This window comes from Palaemon carinicauda, chromosome 18 (genome assembly GCF_036898095.1).
Source record: "Palaemon carinicauda isolate YSFRI2023 chromosome 18, ASM3689809v2, whole genome shotgun sequence".
In the NCBI taxonomy this organism is placed as follows: domain Eukaryota; kingdom Metazoa; phylum Arthropoda; class Malacostraca; order Decapoda; family Palaemonidae; genus Palaemon; species Palaemon carinicauda.
In genome coordinates, this window is record NC_090742.1 from 48,881,583 (window position 1) to 48,902,020 (window position 20,438).

At 39.3% G+C, this 20,438-nt stretch overlaps 2 protein-coding genes across 5 annotated transcripts in view; both read left to right on the forward strand.

The window, feature by feature from the left end:
- Positions 1-3,624: 3,624 nt before the first annotated feature.
- Positions 3,625-11,590, forward strand: LOC137657287 (uncharacterized). Its single transcript, XM_068391623.1, has 3 exons — positions 3,625-3,871; positions 9,381-11,269; positions 11,390-11,590. The coding sequence occupies exons 1-3, from the start codon at positions 3,625-3,627 to the stop codon at positions 11,588-11,590; spliced, it is 2,337 nt and encodes a 778-aa protein (XP_068247724.1).
- Positions 11,591-16,818: 5,228 nt separating this feature from the next.
- TAF1B (TATA box-binding protein-associated factor RNA polymerase I subunit B) overlaps positions 16,819-20,438 on the forward strand; it is a 411,270-nt gene continuing 407,650 nt past the window's right edge. The window contains exon 1 of one of the 4 annotated variants that reach the window (XM_068392341.1): positions 16,819-16,975. The gene's annotated coding sequence lies outside the window, so the exon portion shown is untranslated. Of the gene's footprint in view, positions 17,126-20,438 lie in introns of all 4 variants that reach the window. The other 3 variants (XM_068392343.1, XM_068392342.1, XM_068392344.1) reach the window with 3 other exon arrangements.

A 20,438-nucleotide genomic window follows, 5' to 3' on the forward strand; every position in this document is an offset into this window, starting at 1 on the left:
TCTTATAATAAATAACTTATGCGGTAGGCTACTTGAGGTACCAACATGTGGTCAGTGACCTCAAGCAGTTACCAACAAATTAACTAAAAGTACATTAATTTGCACGCATGCAGTCCGAAAAATTGTAATGCCAGAACGTTACTTAAACGTAACTTAGAGACAAATAGAAACTTATCTAAAGGGGAATGGCCATTAATTGAACTCACAAGATCTTTTATCCTGGCCGCACGTGTCCAGAGAATGGTGGTCTTCAGTTCTACCTCACTAGGCCTACTGCACTTGTTTAGCGGAGTTAATGGTCTCTTCTTACTCGCCCCTAGCCTTGATCAGAGGTTTCTGCGGAACTGGATGCTTCTCCTTAATATTTGTGACCTCTCAAGGTATCTACTTGTCCTCGTCCATTGTGGAATCTAGTGGGGGAGAGTGGGAGCACGAAGTTGACTCAGAGGCTATTGACCCTGCCAGTAACGTTTAGCACTGTGGCCTAGAGCCATGTGAGGTCGAGTTCAGGTCTGCAGCATCCGGCTTCCTTCCCTCAACAACAGCGCATCTCAATATATAGGCCAGTGGTCTCGATGTGCCATCTCTAATTTAGGACAGGCTTGAAACATGTGGTTTATGAATTTTAAGCAATACTTATTTAGAATACAAGGAGAAATCTTGCAACTCCAGGGGACAAAGATAATCCTAACTCTAAAACATCTGGCATACAAAATAAAAAATAAAACTAAAAGGTAATTAGCAAGTCGGGGTTACGTGTGTGGACAAACATACCTCCTAGACTATAACAGACTTGAGTTGTAGTAAAGAGAAATTCAAAGTACCTAAATACTTAAGGTAAAATAATGAATACAAAATATTTATCTCGAGACACTCGCTTAAGGAAGAATCATCACTCACATTTCTGCCCTGCCGTGACGTCACGAACAGTAACAATATCTACATAAAATAAATTGTGAAGAAGAAGAGTAGTGAAGAAAATCCTGAAGGGCTCGGCCAGACCAAGCGCGATGAGCGGCAAGGTTAGCGGCATGACTCGGGCGGCAAGCCAGCGACAAAATGTTGGGTGGCCACACCGGAACCGCCACACCTCTCTTGCCTCCTTCACTCCCAGTCTCAGCTTTCGAAGATAGCCTTCCTCGTAAACATGACGATGGTGTTTGAGTAGGAAATTACTTCCGATTGAAAATCGTTATTTTAATCTGAACTATAAATTGCACAAGAGGCTGGATTCACGATTTTAATAAACAGAGAAGGGAAAATAAGTTAATTTTGAAATTAATGTTGCCAGTCTCGTTTATACGGCGACCGATTTAATGAGCATCTGCATATTTCACAAGTCTTTTGATTCTTTGATGGCAACATCCTTCCTGGATTCAGGCTCAAAAAACAAACGTCGAACTATAGACAACCTCAATCTCTCTCTTACCAGGTATTATAATTGCTTCAAATATGATAAAGTTCACGAAAAATCATTGTCCCATTCATTCCAGAATTAACTAGCATTTGCATAAGATATATTGTTTAAATGTACATACGATTCTTTTCACATATGAAATTTCTCTATATCTATATATATATATATATATATATATATATATATATATATATATATATATATATATATATATATATATATATATATATATATATATATATATGTGTGTGTGTGTGTGTGTGTGTGTGTGTGTGTGTGTGTGTGTGTGTGTATATATATATATATATATATATATATATATATATATATATATATATATATATATATATATATATAACTAAATGGTGATTAAATAGGTTGCAAAGCACAAAAATGCGTAGGCCTACGCACTATTTTATCACCATCCATTTGCAGTTGATTGCCATAACTTCCATTTATTTAATTTATTTTTGCTCTCCGAAACACCTCCCAATAAATTGTTGATTAGTAATGGCTGGAAACGAACAATTGAACGCGTACCCCTTCAGGAACTGATGAAAAATGGCGTAATCTTGGGTGAAGACGCTCGAGCCGCCGCGATTTTTTAAAACATGAAACATAGTCTGGCGGCAACTGCAGCGACTTAAGGCTTCCCGCGCCTCCTATATGGCCACCTACATAAGATACCTAAGGTTTCAATTTGCCGCGGGAACCTCTTGCCGCTAACCTCGCCGCTAACCGCGCTTAGAAACAGTGAGCCTAGAAATATATAGAACGTGGAAGAAAGAAGTTAAAGAAGAGTTACGTTATGACAATATATTTGCTTCAGTTATATTTTTAGAGTAAGAACTAATACGTTAAAACTAAATATTGTAAATAGACACAAGGGGGGGGGGATGTAAACCGTAATTTTTTTGAAAATGAGGAGGAAGATTTGATACATTTTTTTTTTTTTTTTACCAGGAATATAGAAAAGAAAGGAATGGAGTAATTGAGCTACAACAACCATACAAGGAAGACCTAAAGAAAATAGTAGGATTTCTTTTATTTAGTAAAACAAATATAGAAAAGAAAAAAGAAGTATGTGGAAGAAAAGACAAAACAGTACAAGAGGATAAACTTTAGCGGCGCCGTTGCAAAGGCTACGCCCCACCCCAGAACCTGACCTGACAGTAGTGGTACTTATAGAAAAAATAGAAGAAACTATTGAAGAAAAAAAGAAAATAATGAAAAAATTAAGATTTATTAAAGGAAATGGCCCTATGCCTTATATCAGAGAAATGTATCTGGATAAGGCATCACTTGTGATGAAAGCAAGATTAAATATGCTCAACTTAAAAGCAAATTTCAGGGGAAAATATGATGACAATTTGTGTGATCTATGCAAAGAGGAAGAAGACACCACCGAACATTTATTTTTATGCCCAAAGTTAGAACAGCTAAAGAATGTAGAAATAAGTTTAGGTATGCTAAAAAATCCTAGCAGGGATCTGGCTGCATTTATAGATAGGGCAATGAATATAAAAGAAGAGTTTAGGAAGCCCAAACTGATTACCACAACAGGTTGCCAAAACTGATGATAGCAAGGTGTTATCGTATCCAATTTCAAAGTATAAGGGAATAAAAGTAAAGATTGTGAACCTCATTATGATATTAATCTATTTAAGGCACAGATTATATAAACTTGATAATAAGAATAAGCTTAGAAGCTTTGCACCTATCTATAAAGAGATAGACTGCCCGCAAACTTATTTTGCGGAGTGAGCAATAAGGAACCAGGAACCAGGAACCAGGAACCAACAATATTTGCTAATGTGATGACCTGGAGTTAAATAAGGTATATAGATATGCAAGATCGGGAAATCCTTTAATACAGGGTAATAAGAACTATGCATGAACAACCTGCAAGTACTCCGTATTGAGGTATCCTTGCAGAAACAGGAATATGGCCAGTGTCTTGCAGAATAGAATATAAAAAAAAATTAATGCTCTTCCATAACATCATAAACTCAGATAAAAAAGGCTAGTAAGAGAGATAATTGAGGATCAGTTGAAGAACCCTTATGATAAGTGCTGGAGTAACAGCATGGAGGAAATCTGTTGTAAATATAGGATGGTAGTTGAAGAAATGAGAAGTTGGGAAAAACGAACCCTGGGAAAAAAATAAGAAAAAATCACGGGAAAAACTAGAAGAAACTATTCAAGACATGAAGAAAGTGATGAAAAAATTAAGATCTATAGAAGGAAATGGTCTACAGCCTTATATCAGAGAAATGGATCTGGATAAGCCAACCCTTGTAATGAAGGCAAGATTAAATATGCTCAATTTAAAAGCACATTTCGGGGGGAAATATGCAGATAATTTGTGTGACATTTGCAAAGATGAAGATACTACTGAACATTTATTTTCATGTCCAAAATTAACACAGTTAATGAAACTAGACACAAGTGTAGGTATGTTGCAAAATCCTAGCACGGATCTGGTTGCATCTCTAAGTAGGGCAATGCCTTTGAAAGAAGAATTTAAAAAGTCCAAATTGACCACAATAGGTTGCCAAAACTGATGATAGCAAAGTGTTATCCTAGCAGATTTCAAGACAGAATGAGATAAAAGTAAATATTGAGAAATTCAATATCAATTCATTTATGGTACAGGTAAAATAAACTTGCAATAATAAGAGTAAGCCTAGAAGCTTTGCATCTTTCTATGATGCCATAGAGTGCCGGCAAACTTATTTTGCGTAGTGGGCAATTAGGAACTAGGAACCAGTACCCGACATCCTAAATATCTAAGAGAATTTCTACACATAGTGCAACCAACGAATCGTCTCAACACAAGAATAGTTATAGAGGGTTTCACATTATTGAAGCCAAGATTTACCTTTACTGTATGCTCTAGATCTTTCAGATATACGGACCCAAAGAATAGTTGGAACTTGTTATTACAAGCTCCCACTATATATCTGAAAGACTGTAGATATTAGGCTTTACTTACTTTGACGGCTGTTTTCCGGTTCTATACAGCAGGGGAACTCTACTCCCTACAGGACCTCCACTGTCATTTTACCCTGTTCGTTCAAAGTATTTAATATTTCATATCAGATATTACTCATTTACTGTTAAATCGTCATTGTCAAACGACTCACAGAATAAGAAAGTCTTCACTTTCCTCTTAAAAGCCTTGATGTCTTCAATCATTCGGATGTCTCGTAGAGTTTATTGTATACTGTAGTCTCGGGCCGCTTATTTAAAGGCTCTGGAGCCTACAGTAGACCTAAATCTAGGTTCCAATAGTTTGAAATCATCTGTAACTATTCTCGTATCAACACGATTTGTAGGCAGTGCAATATGTAGCAATTCTCTTAGGTATTATGGATGACTGGTTCTGATAACTTGGTGGGTTATTGTACAGTACATATTTTAAAGTCAATTCTCTTTTTAATCGGCAGCCAGCGTAAATCAGTTAGTATAGGGGAAAAAGCTAGAGACTTTCGTGTTATCTAAGTGTTTTGATAATGTAGATTTGACAATTAACGTAGAATACGCTGTGTGATATTCTAAATACCCAAAAATATATATGACCAACAGATTATGTAGGTCCTGGTAGGCGCAGAGTTTCCATGTGTTATAGGACCATAAAAAACATACCTTTAAGTAATGTAAAAAGCAAGTAATGAAAGCATTGGACTAAAATAAAGAGCGAAAATACGAAAAATAAGATTATGGCACATCTCTACTATAGATGGAAACCATATACTATAAAGGAAGAAGAAAACATTCATGAAAATGGACAAGTTCATCACTACTAGTTCTTTTTAGAGAACGCTTTAATATTCCAAATCAGCGACGGAGGAAGATATTTAAAGATACAAATACAAAATACGAATTATATGACGAGAGAAAAACTGATACATTTGTTAGTAGGCTGTAAAAAAAAAAGAAAAAAAAAAACTAAATTTGACGAGAATGAGTGCATTTTACCAATGAAACCACACACATACGAGGAAGAAGAAATTATAAAAAAAATCTAATACTGTTTGAAATAAACAACAAGGAAATCCGATGTGAAAATAGGAATATCATTTAAAAATTGTGGAAACCTAGAAAAGAAATGCGAAACAAACTACAAACCGGTACTTGGTTGGTATTTGCCGTACTCGGGGACTCGGACTCCACAGATGCAATCGCCGGACCTCCGAACAAACGTCTATTTCTTCTGTATTTACGGTTGATTTATAACAAATTTACCGGCCCCATAAACCCAACAATCTGATATATGAGTTCACACTAAATGTTTGTCATGCCATAACCCACAACACCCACAAAGCAAGGTTAAATTAGACAAACCCCATCATGGACTCCAGGAAATGTAAGAAAAATGGCGTCGGTGTAATGGAACCATGTGTTGGGGAAACAATTTTTTATTTGTGTCATCATTGAATCCCTCTGCTTAAGAATATGATATCTTTATGATGAATTGGATTGTTATTTAACCGAAATTTGATAAAGGTACATAATTTTGTCCCATACATTACTAGGTTTGGATTGATAATATTTAAAATATATATTATATAAAATCTACTGCTTTTTGTAAACTTCATGATAAGTTTGACCTTGAAATAACATCATATATGGGGCAAAATAAAATTTTACAGTACCTGCTAGCCTGATCAGATGGCTTGAGTGTTTTTCAATATCCTTTTACAATACCATCATCATTGGTAAAATATAATAAGAAGTTTATTGTTTATTCAAATTTTATTAGCACTAATTTCTAATTATAATCTAACCCATGCATAACACAATCATAATAAAGTTCATGAACACCTTATCAGAGCAGTTAAAAAAGACTCCCCAAAATAGCACCTAATGGAATGTTTCTGATGATCCTTATTGTAACAGTTATTAATTGGACTATAAATGTAAATATTTCATTGTTTAATCAAAATACAGATAGGTCTTTAAAACAGCTGAACAGTCTTTCCAATTATAAATTGAGACATAGCCCCTATATAGACCTCTAATAGAAATTACAAACTGACTGAAAACATATTTGCATGAACATAAAGTACCTGTATATATGTATCTACTTTTAATTATACATTCACATGAACAGAAACAATAGAATACATGACACAATTCTTTAAAAAGATTGTTTTAGCAGAACCCTCCCAGGAATCATTTTAAAAATATACTAATATACAATAGGCAAACATTTATGTTAAAAAAAAAATACTGTGCAGAACATGAGGGGCAGAACCACTTTCTGGAATCATTTGGTTCTACATTCATACAATTTTTGAAAAACTATTTCCTACACTGGTCACATCTTATCATGTTGTTCAGGCAATCAGGCTTCAAACAAGTACATCATAAATCTAACCTCTGTTCCTTGTATATCTGGGGTTTTCTTAATCGAGAGATTTTTGAAACTTTTGGAAATGGCTCAAACTTACCCTTTTCCAAACAAGCATGCAATTGGGGTCTCATTTGATCAGTATAAAAAACAACAGACTTATTTCCCAGAAAACCTGAAAAACAATATTCTACCGTATTTGCAATTGCAAACACTCCACAGTCTACAGAATTTAGCTGCTTTTGGACTCTGGTAATAACAACATTTATCTGATTCATTTGACCCTGGTTATAAATCTGAGCAATCTGAATTTGTAAAGATAGGTTTAAGCTCTCGTGCCCATAGAGGCTGTCTAACAAATAATCACCTTGGTTTTCTTTATTTCATGAATAAAAAAGCGTGTTGTTTAACATATTGTTTTTGGCTAACTCTTGTGAAGTGTAATAAATTATATACTTGAATAGGCTTGGCATGTAATACTTTTTTCTTATTATATTTTATTTCTACAACTAGATTTATCTTGTAATAATAAGTAGCATTCAAATATATGTAAAACAGTTCATATTGTTACTTGCAAATTATAGTGTTAGTTTCTGTACATAAATATAATTCATATTACATATTGATTTATGATTTATCCTCTGTGTCCTTTATTTTCTTTGACTCACTTTTATCATTAAATGTTGTGAGGGAATTATATATATCATATACAGGGCTCCTTTGTTTCAGCATAATTTATGCTATAGATGATGTCGGGAGTTTCGAACTGATCATTCGAAAGTCCCGCCATTTAACTTCACAAACGTTACGTTAAATTGAGCTAAGATTGGAAGATCTCGCGGGCGTTGCTGCTAATGACTATGGTCCAATACGTGACGGTATTGGGGCATAAAATTTAACCACCTGTTGGGGAAGGAGCGGTTGTCAGAGAAACTAAGTATTTGTTATTTAGGAATCACAAAATTTGTCTCGTATTATTACACCACGATAAAAATATCAATGTATATGTTTAGAGCCAAGGACTCTCTAGTTGGGTGGATTATAGCAAATTATGGCCTTCAGCTGAAGCATTAAGCTCACCCTTCGATCTGAAGTAAGACTAACAGTTTCTCAGTCTTGTGGTCGATAAAGAAGCTTTATTAGACCCCTTATAAATAAATAACGTAAGAATTCCCTTCCCTCTCCCAAGGACACTTTAGTTAGCGCGGGAGATCGAAGTTTTCTTCGGAGCTGCCCAGAGCTACAGTCATCCTCTCTGCCTATCTCCCCCGAAAAAGTAAGTCCATCTTATTGTTACTCTCTCTGTCTCCACTCCAGACCGCGTGAAACCAGGTCAGTTCCCCCTAGTCTTTTTCTGAGTGCGAAGTGTTTTTTATATCTGTCTGTAACTTTGTGATCCCAGTGATTGGGGATTAGATTTATTTACTAAGATAGGTTAAAGAACCTTGGTAGGTGTTCTACCAAGGTATTGTATTGAAATTAAGTGTATTTAGTCCTTTTTTTTGTCCAACGTGGACTTAGTGCCCCACGGGCACATGTTACAGACCCCTAAGGGAGATAGTTTCATTTATCAATTAGTTCAAAGGTTATAGTGTGTTATTTCCTTGTTAAATAGTTATTTTTGTAATAAATTTGTAAAGTGTATTCATATCTTATTGAATCCTGAACAGTTTTAGGAGGCTAACCTCTTCAAGGTCTTGTTATCGGCCCACACCATCGGGCCTAGAATCATAATTGTAATGAGTCGGAGAAAAATTCACGACATTTGGTCCTTCAAACCGGATAACAAGTGCCTCCCAGAGCTAGAAAGGAAATCAGTGAAGTATGACCTATAGGGTAGCCCTGATAGGACATAGCCAGCTCCCCCCGAATCTGCCGCAATGTTCAGGTAACGTGGTAGAAATTTACCGAAGGCCAAGGGGTCTGGACAATCAATTCCTAAATGACGATTTGCAATATTGACAGAAGAGGTATGATCTGATTGTCTTGTACCTGGGAGGGAACGACCTGGCAACCGACCACCCCAAAACCGTGTGGGATAACTTAAGGGTCCTGGTTGAACGGTGTTGGAACATTACAGAAATTATTGCTATTTGTGACACCGAGGTTAGGGAGTACCTACCTGACAATAGGTTCGCTGTCAGTCCGACCGAGTACATGAGCAAGGTAAAGAACTTTAACACGAGAGTCTCCAAGTATTGTTCAAAGAGGCATCGGTATGGTGTGAGACACCTGCCGATGAATTCAAGAGCCTACTGCAAGGGCAGGTTAAGGGACGGAGTTCACTTCGATCAAATGATTCGCAATGCTTTCCTCAACCGTTTGATGAGGCTGATCAGGAGAGAGAGGGAGAGACGTAACAATTAAACTCCTCAGCGTCCCAATGTGCAATCGACCGTGTGTGCCTCTAGTTTTTTGCGCCCCCACCTTCTTAACGTAGATATAATTCTCTTTCTTCCTAGTTTGCCAAAACCCCCCCCCAAAATAGAGTAAAGTTAGTCAAAATGGCGGTGGCCACGATCGTACACATCGAGGCATCGATGAGCCTCATAGTCGACTTACTGAGTGAAACATAACGTGCATTAGTAGAAACCTACTCTGAATCAGTGTACCAGAATCTGGTCACGGAATTGCAAGAGGAGGTAAGACAGCTAAGAGAGCTGTATAAGAATCAATATATTAAACTAGATCCTAGTTTAGAAGCCCGAATTAGGCACACGTTGGGAGAAGCTACGCGAGCTTCTACCCTTCTATATAATCGCATTGACAGAGTAAAAGTCGCTCCAACGGGGAATGTTTCCCTCCCCCGATTGAAGCCGCTGCCTCTCCCCACGTTTGAAGGGGAAGTGCAGGAATATGCTTCATATCGAGAACTCTTTACGATACATGTAGATGGAAGAGCAGATTTAGATGATGTATCTAAATTCACATATCTGTTGGGGACCTTAGGCAGAGAGCGGCTTAGGATCGTGAAATCACTAAGTGTAACCGCCGCGAACTATAAAATAGCGTTGGATCTTTTAGATAAACAGTATGGTAATGTCCATCAGACACTCGTAATTTTGCACAGAAAGTTAGCTAATATCTTTGTACCCTCATTAGATCCTGTAGAGGTGAAAAGGTTCCGTTTTGAATTAACGATTATAATTGAGCAAATCAAGAGGCTAAGTAGTAATGATATAGGCCATGGTATGGTCATGAGCCTCATTAATCAAAAGTTGTCTGAAGGGAAGCTCTACAGGAAAGTGGTCGAGCATCTAAGAAAGTGTGACTATACGTTAGATGAGTTCTTTGACGCAATAGATTTCATTATCAGAATGCTCGAGGACGATGCCTTGCAACAAGGAGATAAACTCGAACCTGGCAAGAGAGTAGACATCAGTGTAAGAGCGAAGACAAAACCCGTCCACAATAATTCTTGTCCCTTTTGTAACGAACTGCACCCGCCTCACGGTTGCCGTCAAGTAACTGACGTGGCTGCCAGACGTCGCATTTTGCTAAAAAGGGGCCTCTGTTTCAATTGTACCAAGTCTGGTCATCGAAGTGATAAGTGTCCCGTCCCAAACTCTTGTAAAAATTGTAATGCTAACCACCACACAGCCATTTGTGATAATTATAATGCGGGAAGACGACCGCAATCAGGTCCAAGTAATAGTAGTAGTCCTTCTACAATGTCCCGCCCTGTAGTAAATGCGACACCTCAACAGCACGAAACTGGCCCCCGCCCATCTAAAGATAAAGTGGAATCCAAACAGTGCAAAAGTGCAAAGATCGCACAGACGTCCGACGTGGACCTCCCATGTACCATCTTGCCAACGGCTATGGCCGAAGTCAATCATAAACAAGGTAGCAAGCGAGTCCGCTTATTCCTCGATTCAGGAAGCCAAAAGAGCTTCATATCTGCGAAAACCGCGAGACAATTGGGCCTACCGGTGGTAGGAAGGGTAGCATTGAACATAGCTCCGTTTGGCTCCGCAGAAATAAGCGGACAATATGATGTCGTAAGCTGTAGGGTAGAGATGGGAAAAAAAATAGTACGAATGAAGCTGGTGGCACACGAAAACGTTGACGTCCCAATACATAACGCTGGTTATGTACAAGTCAGACAGCATCTGTTGAGTAAGGGAGTCACATTAGCTGATCCAGAGAACAAGTCCGATGTGCTGAAAAATGTCTACATTTTAGTAGGGGCTGATTATTTTAGCTACTTCATCTTAGGCATCGAGAAGGTTGATGGGATAAATCTTTTCCTGACCCATAATGGTATGTCGCCATATGGGAAAGTGCCGCAGTGGCTATTGGAAGGGAAAAGGATCAAACAGGTGAAAACGCTGAGAGTATGTAAAATTGCGAGTGAGCCATACCAGTTTGACGTAGATAAGTGGTGGCGTTTGGACCGTGTTGGCATCGCCCCATCAGAGCAATATACTGTTCGCGAGGCGGAAGCCATGCGAAATGTGTCACAAAGTGTTGTAAAGAAACCTGAGGGATATCAGGTTAGCCTACCATTTGGGTCGGATGCTAGGCCAGATACGAACTATCGAAACGCTGTAGCGCAGTTAGAGTCGTAGCAAACTAAGTTCAGGAAGGACAGGGAATATTTTGATCAATATCAGGGAGTGATAAATGAATATCTTGAAGCAGGTTTCATATCAGAAGTGAAGGAACCCAAGGTTGAAGGGTATCATATGTCGCATTTTGGAATTAAGGAAGATAGCCGCACGACCCCCCTCAGAATCGTGTTCAATGCCTCGGCAAAATCCAAGGGTCATAAATCATTGAATGAATGCCTCTTACCTGGCCCCAATCTAGTATAATTAGCATATCATTTGCTCATAAGGTTCAGGCTGAACAAATATGCCATGCTAGCCGACATCAGCAAGGCCTTCCATCGTGTCTTGTTAGATCCTCGTGATGCCAAATACACACGATTTCTGTGGCGCGAGGTAGCAGGTCGAGCGCTCACCTTCGCCTTTAGAGTCATGGTGTTCGGCATCACGGCGAGTCCGTTTTTGTTGCAACAAGTTTTAAATTGTCATTTCAAAAGGGAAGGTAGGCCAGATTTGGCGAAGTCCATTTACTTAGATAATTATCTTAGTAGTTTTAAGGATCTAGAGAGCATGAGTCTGTCAATAAGATCTTAAAAGGGGCTGGTATGCCTTTAGAAGGGTGGGCGTCCAATCACTTAGCCTTCGATAGCGAGAAGCAGTGGAGTGAGCCGGTGATTGTGAACGTGCTTGGGCTGTGATGGGCCCGGGACGTTGACAGATTGTGTGTGAAAGAAAGTAAGAGAATCAGTGAATTGGGGGAGGGATGGGTACCTACGAAGCGTAGGGTACTTTCCATGTTGGTCTCCATTTACAATCCTCTAGGTTTGGTAAGCCCAATATTTGTAAGAGGAAAACTTTTCCTCCAACAACTATGGGAGGATAACGTGGGTTGGGATGATGTGTTAAAGAGAGAGAAAGCTAGAGATGTGAATGAGCTGTTGAGTGAATTGAAAGTGGTGAGCGACATCACATTTCCAAGAGCAGTAGATAAGAAAGGTTTAGAGCTCCATATATTCACCGATGCCAGCAGTAAGGCATACAGCGCAGTAGCATATACTAGGGACAATTGCAATCAGGTAAGCCTACTCACTAGTAAAATGAGGATCACTCCAAGGGGGATGAACAAGTTGACAATTCCCAATGTAAAACTATCAGCATTGTTGTTAGGCTGCAGATTAGCTAGGACACTCAAAGAGCTGATAGAGCCACGAGAGATAGTCATGTGGACCGACAGCAAGGTCACGTTGGCATGGGTAGCATCTCCCGATGCCAAGGACCACAAGAACATATTTATATCTAACCGAGTGGCGGAGATTGTTTTTCTTCATCAGGTTTGCCGTCTCAGTTTAAACCATGTCCCAAGCAAACAGAATCCTGCTGACGTCCTGTCCAGAGGAGCAACGATGCAACAACTGCTAATAACCCTCTTTGGCAAAATGGTCCAGACTTCTTGAGGACCAGGGGAGAGCCTGTTCCGTACGAGGAGGACGAGCCCACCCATGAAAACACCATAGTGGCAGTGGTAAAAGTAATGAGGGAGGAAATAAGACCTGTCCCACCAGGAGAGATATGGGAAATTCTACAGAGGGAAGTAGAGTTCCAATTCTTGTTGAGAGTTGCTAGGGTAATCCAAAGGTTTACCAGATTAAAACGGCATCCGTTCAGTATTGTTGTCCAACTAGAGCAAAAACATTATTTGCCTACAGTCTATGCTTACTTGGAGGGCGGAGTCAGACCCCCTCGTAAAGTTACTAATTTTGTCAGACAATAAAATCTAGTGTTAGATGATAAATTAATTTGCACTAGGGGACGAGTGTCCCAAGTAGAGGAAATTAAACATTTAATTCTCTTGCCAGCCAAAGGGTACTTAGTTAGGGCTTATCTAAGATATTTACACCGTTTGCACTTACATTGTGGTGTGAATACACTAATGGGTATCTTTCGACAGAAATGTTGGGCGGCGGGCCTACGTTCCATTGCGATGCGGACCGTGCGACAGTGTCCAGAATGCGTGCTAGCCTTCCAGCCCCTGTTGAGACAGCCACCACCACCCACGCTACCGAAGGAAAGGATCACCATAACGAAGCCCTTTACAGCAGTCGGAGTGGACCACACAGCGGCCATACAGACTGAAACGCGGCCAGGCTACATACTGATCGTGACATGCATGGCCAGCAGGGCCGTGTACCTCGATTTCTGCCCCTCCCTGGAAGCGGAAGAATTCGTCTTAGCCCTAAGACGATTTTGTGCTACCCGCGGTGCTCAGTCGTTCATCACATCTGATAATCATCAATCGTTCAAGACTGCCAGCAACCTCCTTCAGGGACTCTACGAAGAGGATGAAGTCCAGCAGTTCCTGAGGAGAACTGGCATAGATTGGCGCTTTCAGACGCCCCGTGCACTTTGGAAAGGTGGGTTCTTTGAGTGCCTGATCGAAGTGACGAAACGTACCCTCCAGATAGCCCTTGAGAAGAAGTACCTGCCGGACGCCTACGTATTAACCCTTGTGAAGGAAGCAGAGGCGGTGGTAAATAACAGGCCTCTAATGTACAGCGGCGACAAGTGCGAGGGTGAGGTCCTCACTCCCTCCCATTTGCTGAGAGGACACCCAGTCCACCTCATGGCACCGATCTTGCCGGACAACCACCTCAATGCGACCTTCACCTTCCGGAGGCTTCGTGACAGTTACATAATACTGACAGATTCTTTGAAGGCCTTCCAAGAGAGGTGGAGAAAGGAGTATTTGAGTGCCCTGAGAGCCCGGCACGACTGTCGATCTGGGGAACCTTCCAAACTGCACCCCGGAGACGTCGTGCTAGTCAAGCAAGAAAATAAAAAAAAAGCTACGTGGCCCCTTGGACGTGTCGTGGAGACATATCCTGACGACGACGGAGTCGTGCGTTCAGCCAAGGTGTTATTCGAGGATGTCGAGTCCCTGCGAGCTGTTAGCCACCTGGTTCCCCTGGAAATTGCCCCCCCTGATGATGGTGTTGGAGAAGACGACGACGACGACGGAGAGGAAGGTGCGTACAGTTTGCCAACAGGAATCCCAAGGATCGTTGAGACGTCTGGGGACAACCAGGAGATGGCTCAGGCTATGGCATCTCGACAATCAGCCACAGAGACCTTGGATAATGACGCTAATAGTGATAACAATGCGGTAAGTGAGGCAAGTGAAAGTGCAACAGGATCCGAGACGACGGACGCACAAGGACGTTCCGCACGCCCATTGAGAAGGGCCGCTGCGAAGCAGCGAGAACTGATAGAACGCTTAGTTCGGAGTGAGGATATATAACGCATAGTTGCAAACAGTGAGTGAAAAAGGGAGTGCCCCTTCCGGTAGGTAGGGAGGGTGGAAAGAAGTGAATGTAGGTGCGAATGAATCCACAGAGGTTGGAAGTGCGTCGGGTGTGGAGAACGTGGACGGGATGGTCTCTCGTACTTACCAATCGAGCGTTGTACAGAACCAGGCCCCTCCCTCTTGTTCCCCCTAAAGTAATTGTCAAGGTGTGGCAGTGTGGGAAGGGTGATTCCATTGATATGATTAAGGGTAGATTGCCTTATGATTGGACTGTTGTATGTATCATATGTATGGGTATATTTTTTTATTGCCATTCTTGTGTATATATACATGCTTATTGATTATTGTAAGCCCATTGCCTACTTGCCTTTCTATTTAGATAGTTCATGTATGTATTATATGTCTGGGTATATTTTTTATTGCCATTCTTGTGTATATATACATGCTTATTGATTATTGTAGGCCCATTGCCTACTTGCCTTTCTATTAAAATAGTTCATGTATGTATTATATGTCTGGGTACATTTTTTATTGCCATTCTTGTGCACACCTGTAAGAGTTGATTGCCCCGGGGTAATATTGCTGTCGATGTACATTGTGTATATTCTGTTAGTCGTTGTGGAGCGCTACGCAACGAGCCTGGCGGAGTCTTGGAGTGGTTACTCCTCCCCCGAGTCCAGTCTTGCCTAATTGACCGATGTTTTACCGCCCCTTTATTTCGAGTGTGGAGGATGTCGGGAGTTTCGAACTGATCATTCGAAAGTCCCGCCATTTAACTTCACAAACGTTACGTTAAATTGAGCTAAGATTGGAAGATCTCGCGGGTGTTGCTGCTAATGACTATGGTCCAATACGTGACGGTATTGGGGCATAAAATTTAACCACCTGTTGGGGAAGGAGCGGTTGTCAGAGAAACTAAGTATTTGTTATTTAGGAATCACAAAATTCGTCTTGTAATATTACACCACGATAAAAATATCAATGTATATGTTTAGAGCCAAGGACTCTCTAGTTGGGTGGATTATAGCAAATTATGGCCTTCAGCTGAAGCATTAAGCTCACCCTTCGATCTGAAGTAAGACTTTAACAGTTTCTCAGTCTTGTGGTCGATAAAGAAGCTTTATTAGACCCCTTATAAATAAATAACGTAAGAATTCCCTCCCCTCTCCCAAGGACACTTTAGTTAGCGCGGGAGATCGAAGTTTTCTTCGGAGCTGCCCAGAGCTACAGTCGTCCTCTCTGCCTATCTCCCCCGAACAAGTAAGTCCATCTTATTGTTACTCTCTCTGTCTCCACTCCAGACCGCGTGAAACCAGGTCGGTTCCCCCTAGTCTTTTTCTGAGTGCGAAGTGTTTTTTATATCTGTCTGTAACTTTGTGATCCCAGTGATTGGGGATTAAATTTATTTACTAAGATAGGTTAAAGAACCTTGGTAGGTGTTCTACCAAGGTATTGTATTGAAATTAAGTGTATTTAGTCCTTTTTTTTTTTTTGTCCGACGTGGACTTAGTGCCCCACGGGCACATGTTACAGACCCCTAAGGGAGATAGTTTCATTTATCAATTAGTTCAAAGGTTATAGTGTGTTATTTCCTTGTTAAATAGTTATTTTTGTAATAAATTTGTAAAGTGTATTCATATCTTATTGAATCCTGAACAGTTTTAGGAGGCTAACCTCTTCAAGGTCTTGTTATCGGCCCACACCGTCGGGCCTAGAATCATAATTGTAATGAGTCGGAGAAAAATTCACGACAGATGAAGTGAAAATTGTTACAATCAATGTGATAATTTTGTCTAAATAAATACATCTATTATAATCTGCATATATGATCCAGTCCAATTATTTGGGGGGGGGGGGGGGGGTGTTAAACAAGAACCTGTCCTCATAGACAAAAACAACCAACAACATATCTTGCTGAGTTAAACTTAGGAAACACTTTTGTTCTGGGGTCTGGCGATTGTATCTGTGGAATCCGAGTCCGGAGTCCGAGTCTGGCAAATACCAAGTAGGCTATCCTACAAACCATCATTAGAAAAAAAAATCCTTTTGGGGGGCTATGACATAATTATAGCCTAAGTTTTGATTAATTAACAGACAATTTTATCAAGGGTTTAAAGGATTTTATTCTTTAATCCTTTAATAATTTGAGGCAATCTGAACTAACCAACCAAAAATCCACGTAGGGTGGCCGTTACAGAGGCTGGGGCCAAGCATTACTAACTAGACTGGACTCGGTCGGTGGACTGTCAAGTGGGAAATGTGAATTTGTCGTGAATGGGAACCCAAGAACTAAATACTATTGTCTGTGTTTGAAATAAATACTCATCTAATATTGTTAGCTCATCTTTGCAGTGAGTGTCTTGAATTGTAACTGATCTGTCTGTTTGAAGAGAATATACGCCATTTCGATTGTTAGTTCAAAATTACAGTATCTAGATCAGATGATGAATTTTACCGAGATTGGAACAACGTGTTCTATTGTTGTTTCAACATTAGAGTAGGTACTGTGATAAATCATATTGTCTTTTCTTACTAATGTGACCACAATTTGTCAACGCCAAAGACTCGAACAATTTCAATACTATACAGTATTCTAGAAGTTTTATTCCAGCTGTGACCAAGTTGTGGAATGATCCTAATCGGGTAGTTGATTCGGTTGAAATGCATAAGTTCACAGTTGCTGCAAATGCTTTTATTTTGACCAGGCTGACATGAGTCTTCTTTTAGTTTATATATGACATGTCTGTTTTGACGTTGTTACTGTATTTAGAATGATTTATTGTTAATTTGTTCTCATCATTTATTTATTTCATTATTTCCTTTCCTTACTGGGCTATTTTGGTAAAGTTTTACTGTATTACAGATTCTGATTTCGAACAGAAAATATTTGTTTTCCTGTAGTAAATAATGTGATTTGACCGAATTTGACCTTCATTTTAACCGCAAACCAACAGACAACCAATTTGACTAACTTTAAGTAGCCAAACTGGTTGCCGTCATTACGGATGAAATGAAGGTGAAAACCGGTTACATCACGTTATTTTCTACAGGAAAACATATATTTTCTGTTAAAATGTTTAAATATAATGTCTTATATATATTTTGTTAAAATGCTTAAATATAATAAGGTGTCACTTCACTCACGTATGTACTGAGAACGGTAACATTAGCAACGCTACCAACGTTATGGTGGCATTGCTAACGTTAGCAATGCTACGGTAATATCATTCATGTGTATTTTAAAGAATTTTTCCATATACCCTTTACACAATATATAAAAAAGTACAAAAAGGGTACAGAACCTAGCAAACCCACCTAACCTAACCTAGAAGTTCCCAGGTCACAAACCCAATATAATGACCTTTGTTATATATATCATGTTAGTCCATATCACTTCACTCACGTTACGATAACATTATATGTAATGGTTCTAGTTCCGCCACTAGCTCGCTTCGCTCGGATGAAAATAAAACATCAATCTTGTATGTACTGGCAAGCGGTAATGTTGAGCTGCGCACGCTAACATTAGTAATGTTTTGCTAACATTAGCAACGTTAAATATAATGGTTCTTGATCCTCGCTTACGATCACAGGAAAATAAAATATCAACCTCGTATGCACTGGCAAGCGGTATTGTTGAGTTTCGCACTTTAACAAAATATAGTAATACTAACACATTAAAGTTAAAGAAATTAATGATTTACTTTTATGACTGTGACAACGTTACTTGTGGGTCACGAGGGTGTTGTGACTGAGTCTGTGGCGTCTTAACTGCTTTGCTTTAGTTTAGTACTGTACTTGGAACACTGTAAAAGTTGGTATATTACATTACGAAATTTTAGAAAATTATCAACATTGGAATTCACCAAAATACTTTCAAGTAAGGATTACTGAAGTTGTTACAATTTTCTAAAACTTCAATCGTAAAATACGCAAAAAGACGTCGCTTGAACTAACAAAGACCTGCCTTGGGCAAAGGTTTCCAAGGAAAAGGGTTTGTTGGAAGGTAGGGGGTAGGGAAATATTAACCCCCCTCTGTGCAAACTTTACATACGTATGAGTTCGTGATTGGTTAACAGAAAAGCAATACATACGTATGAGTTTGTGATTGGTTAACAGAAAAGCAACAGAGTCTAGAGAGTAAACATGAATGAACCAGAATGGGAAACTTGTCCAGAGCAAGTATTTATGTGAAATCTGGGAGTGACAAGGTAATAACAAAATGTATAAAAGTAAAATAGAAAAGATAAAATGGAGTGTATGATAAATAATATTTGATGGGTATATAAAATTAGGTGATATTATAAGGTATCAGGTAATAAAACGAGTAATACTGGGGTCAAACATAATATGCATACGAGTGTATTACATAACTGATCAAGTAATAGACTTGCACAGAGCTGGTGGAGAAGAAGAATAGTTACATTTCACGATTAGAGAAGAAGAAATCCTATTGGTGGACGAAGAGTCTCTGCGCAGGGAGGCGGGGTTTTTGCGCAGAAGGTCGAAACCTGCTATGTACAAACGAATGGACGGAGCGACTACAAACGGCAAGTAGAATGAGAAAAATTAAATGAATAACACTGCCAATGTTAGCATGTTACGCTAACATTTGATCTATATCACACGTTGGCAGATCTGGTTACCGTATTTTTTAAATATTTAACTTACCCAGTGTATATATATGAAGCTAACGTTTCCGACAGTCGGCAGATTGAAAACTCGTGGGCGATCACTATGCTGGTTGGCAGGGTGTATACTAGCTCCAATTGTCGGCAGGATACCAAATATATTCAGATACCATTCAGTTCTTCTCTGCCGATTGGAATGTCAACATTGGTTCCTTGCTCGCGCTTAACCTAAAATTTTAAATATTAAACTTAGCCGGTGAATATATAAATAGCTGACGTCTCCGACGGTCGACAGATTCCAAAAACTCGCGAGCGATCGCCATGAAGGCTGCCGGGTGTGCCCACCAGCGCCGACTATCGGCCAGATACCGCATATACTTCTCAACCAAACCAGTTCTTCTCTGTCGGTGTTAAAGACAACACTGGTTCCGCTCGCGCTTGACATCGAGTTTTCTACCGATTGGTGAAGTACTTGGTTTTGGTTTTATTGCTTTTGCCGTGTTGGATTATTCAATACTATCTTCAAAAGAAATGCTTTTGAAAGGAGAGGAAAAGTTTTTGCCCTTGCTTTTTTAATCTCGCTCTGGTTTTTCCATAGAGAAAAGATGGCCGACCCTTCCCTCAGTGTACGGAAGTGTGTTAAAGGCTTTTAGTAATTATTTTATCACTTTATAAATTATTGTTGATATTTATAGATTTACCTCTATATATTTTATATCTCACCCGCCTTTATTAGGCCTCTTCGATTAGCTTTCCATTTATTCTAATCACCGAGATAAATTTTATGTTTTTGTTTATAAGCGGCCTTTACCTATTCTTTGTAGGCGGTCCTGACTTGGAAAACGAAGTTAAACAACGTTGAGCCCATTCAACTTTTATTTTTGTTTAGATAAAAACAGTTGCTCTGTAAGAGTGATGAGATGAATATTTTTAGAAAATATTTTATGAAATTTATTCTTTGAATAGTCTTCGTGCTGTTTTTCAAAGATGAACTAACTTTATTTATGCTACGCAGTTTGCGCTCTATCGTTACGATAGAGAAAGAGAGAATCACGGTTTCACTTTGCAGAAAGAGTAAGTCGATTTTGACGTTTTGTTCATTCTTCTTTCAAACTGAAGTTTTTTAGATACTAATTTGAAGGAACATGTTAATTTTCAATTTCTTAGTCCTTTCAGTTTTTTC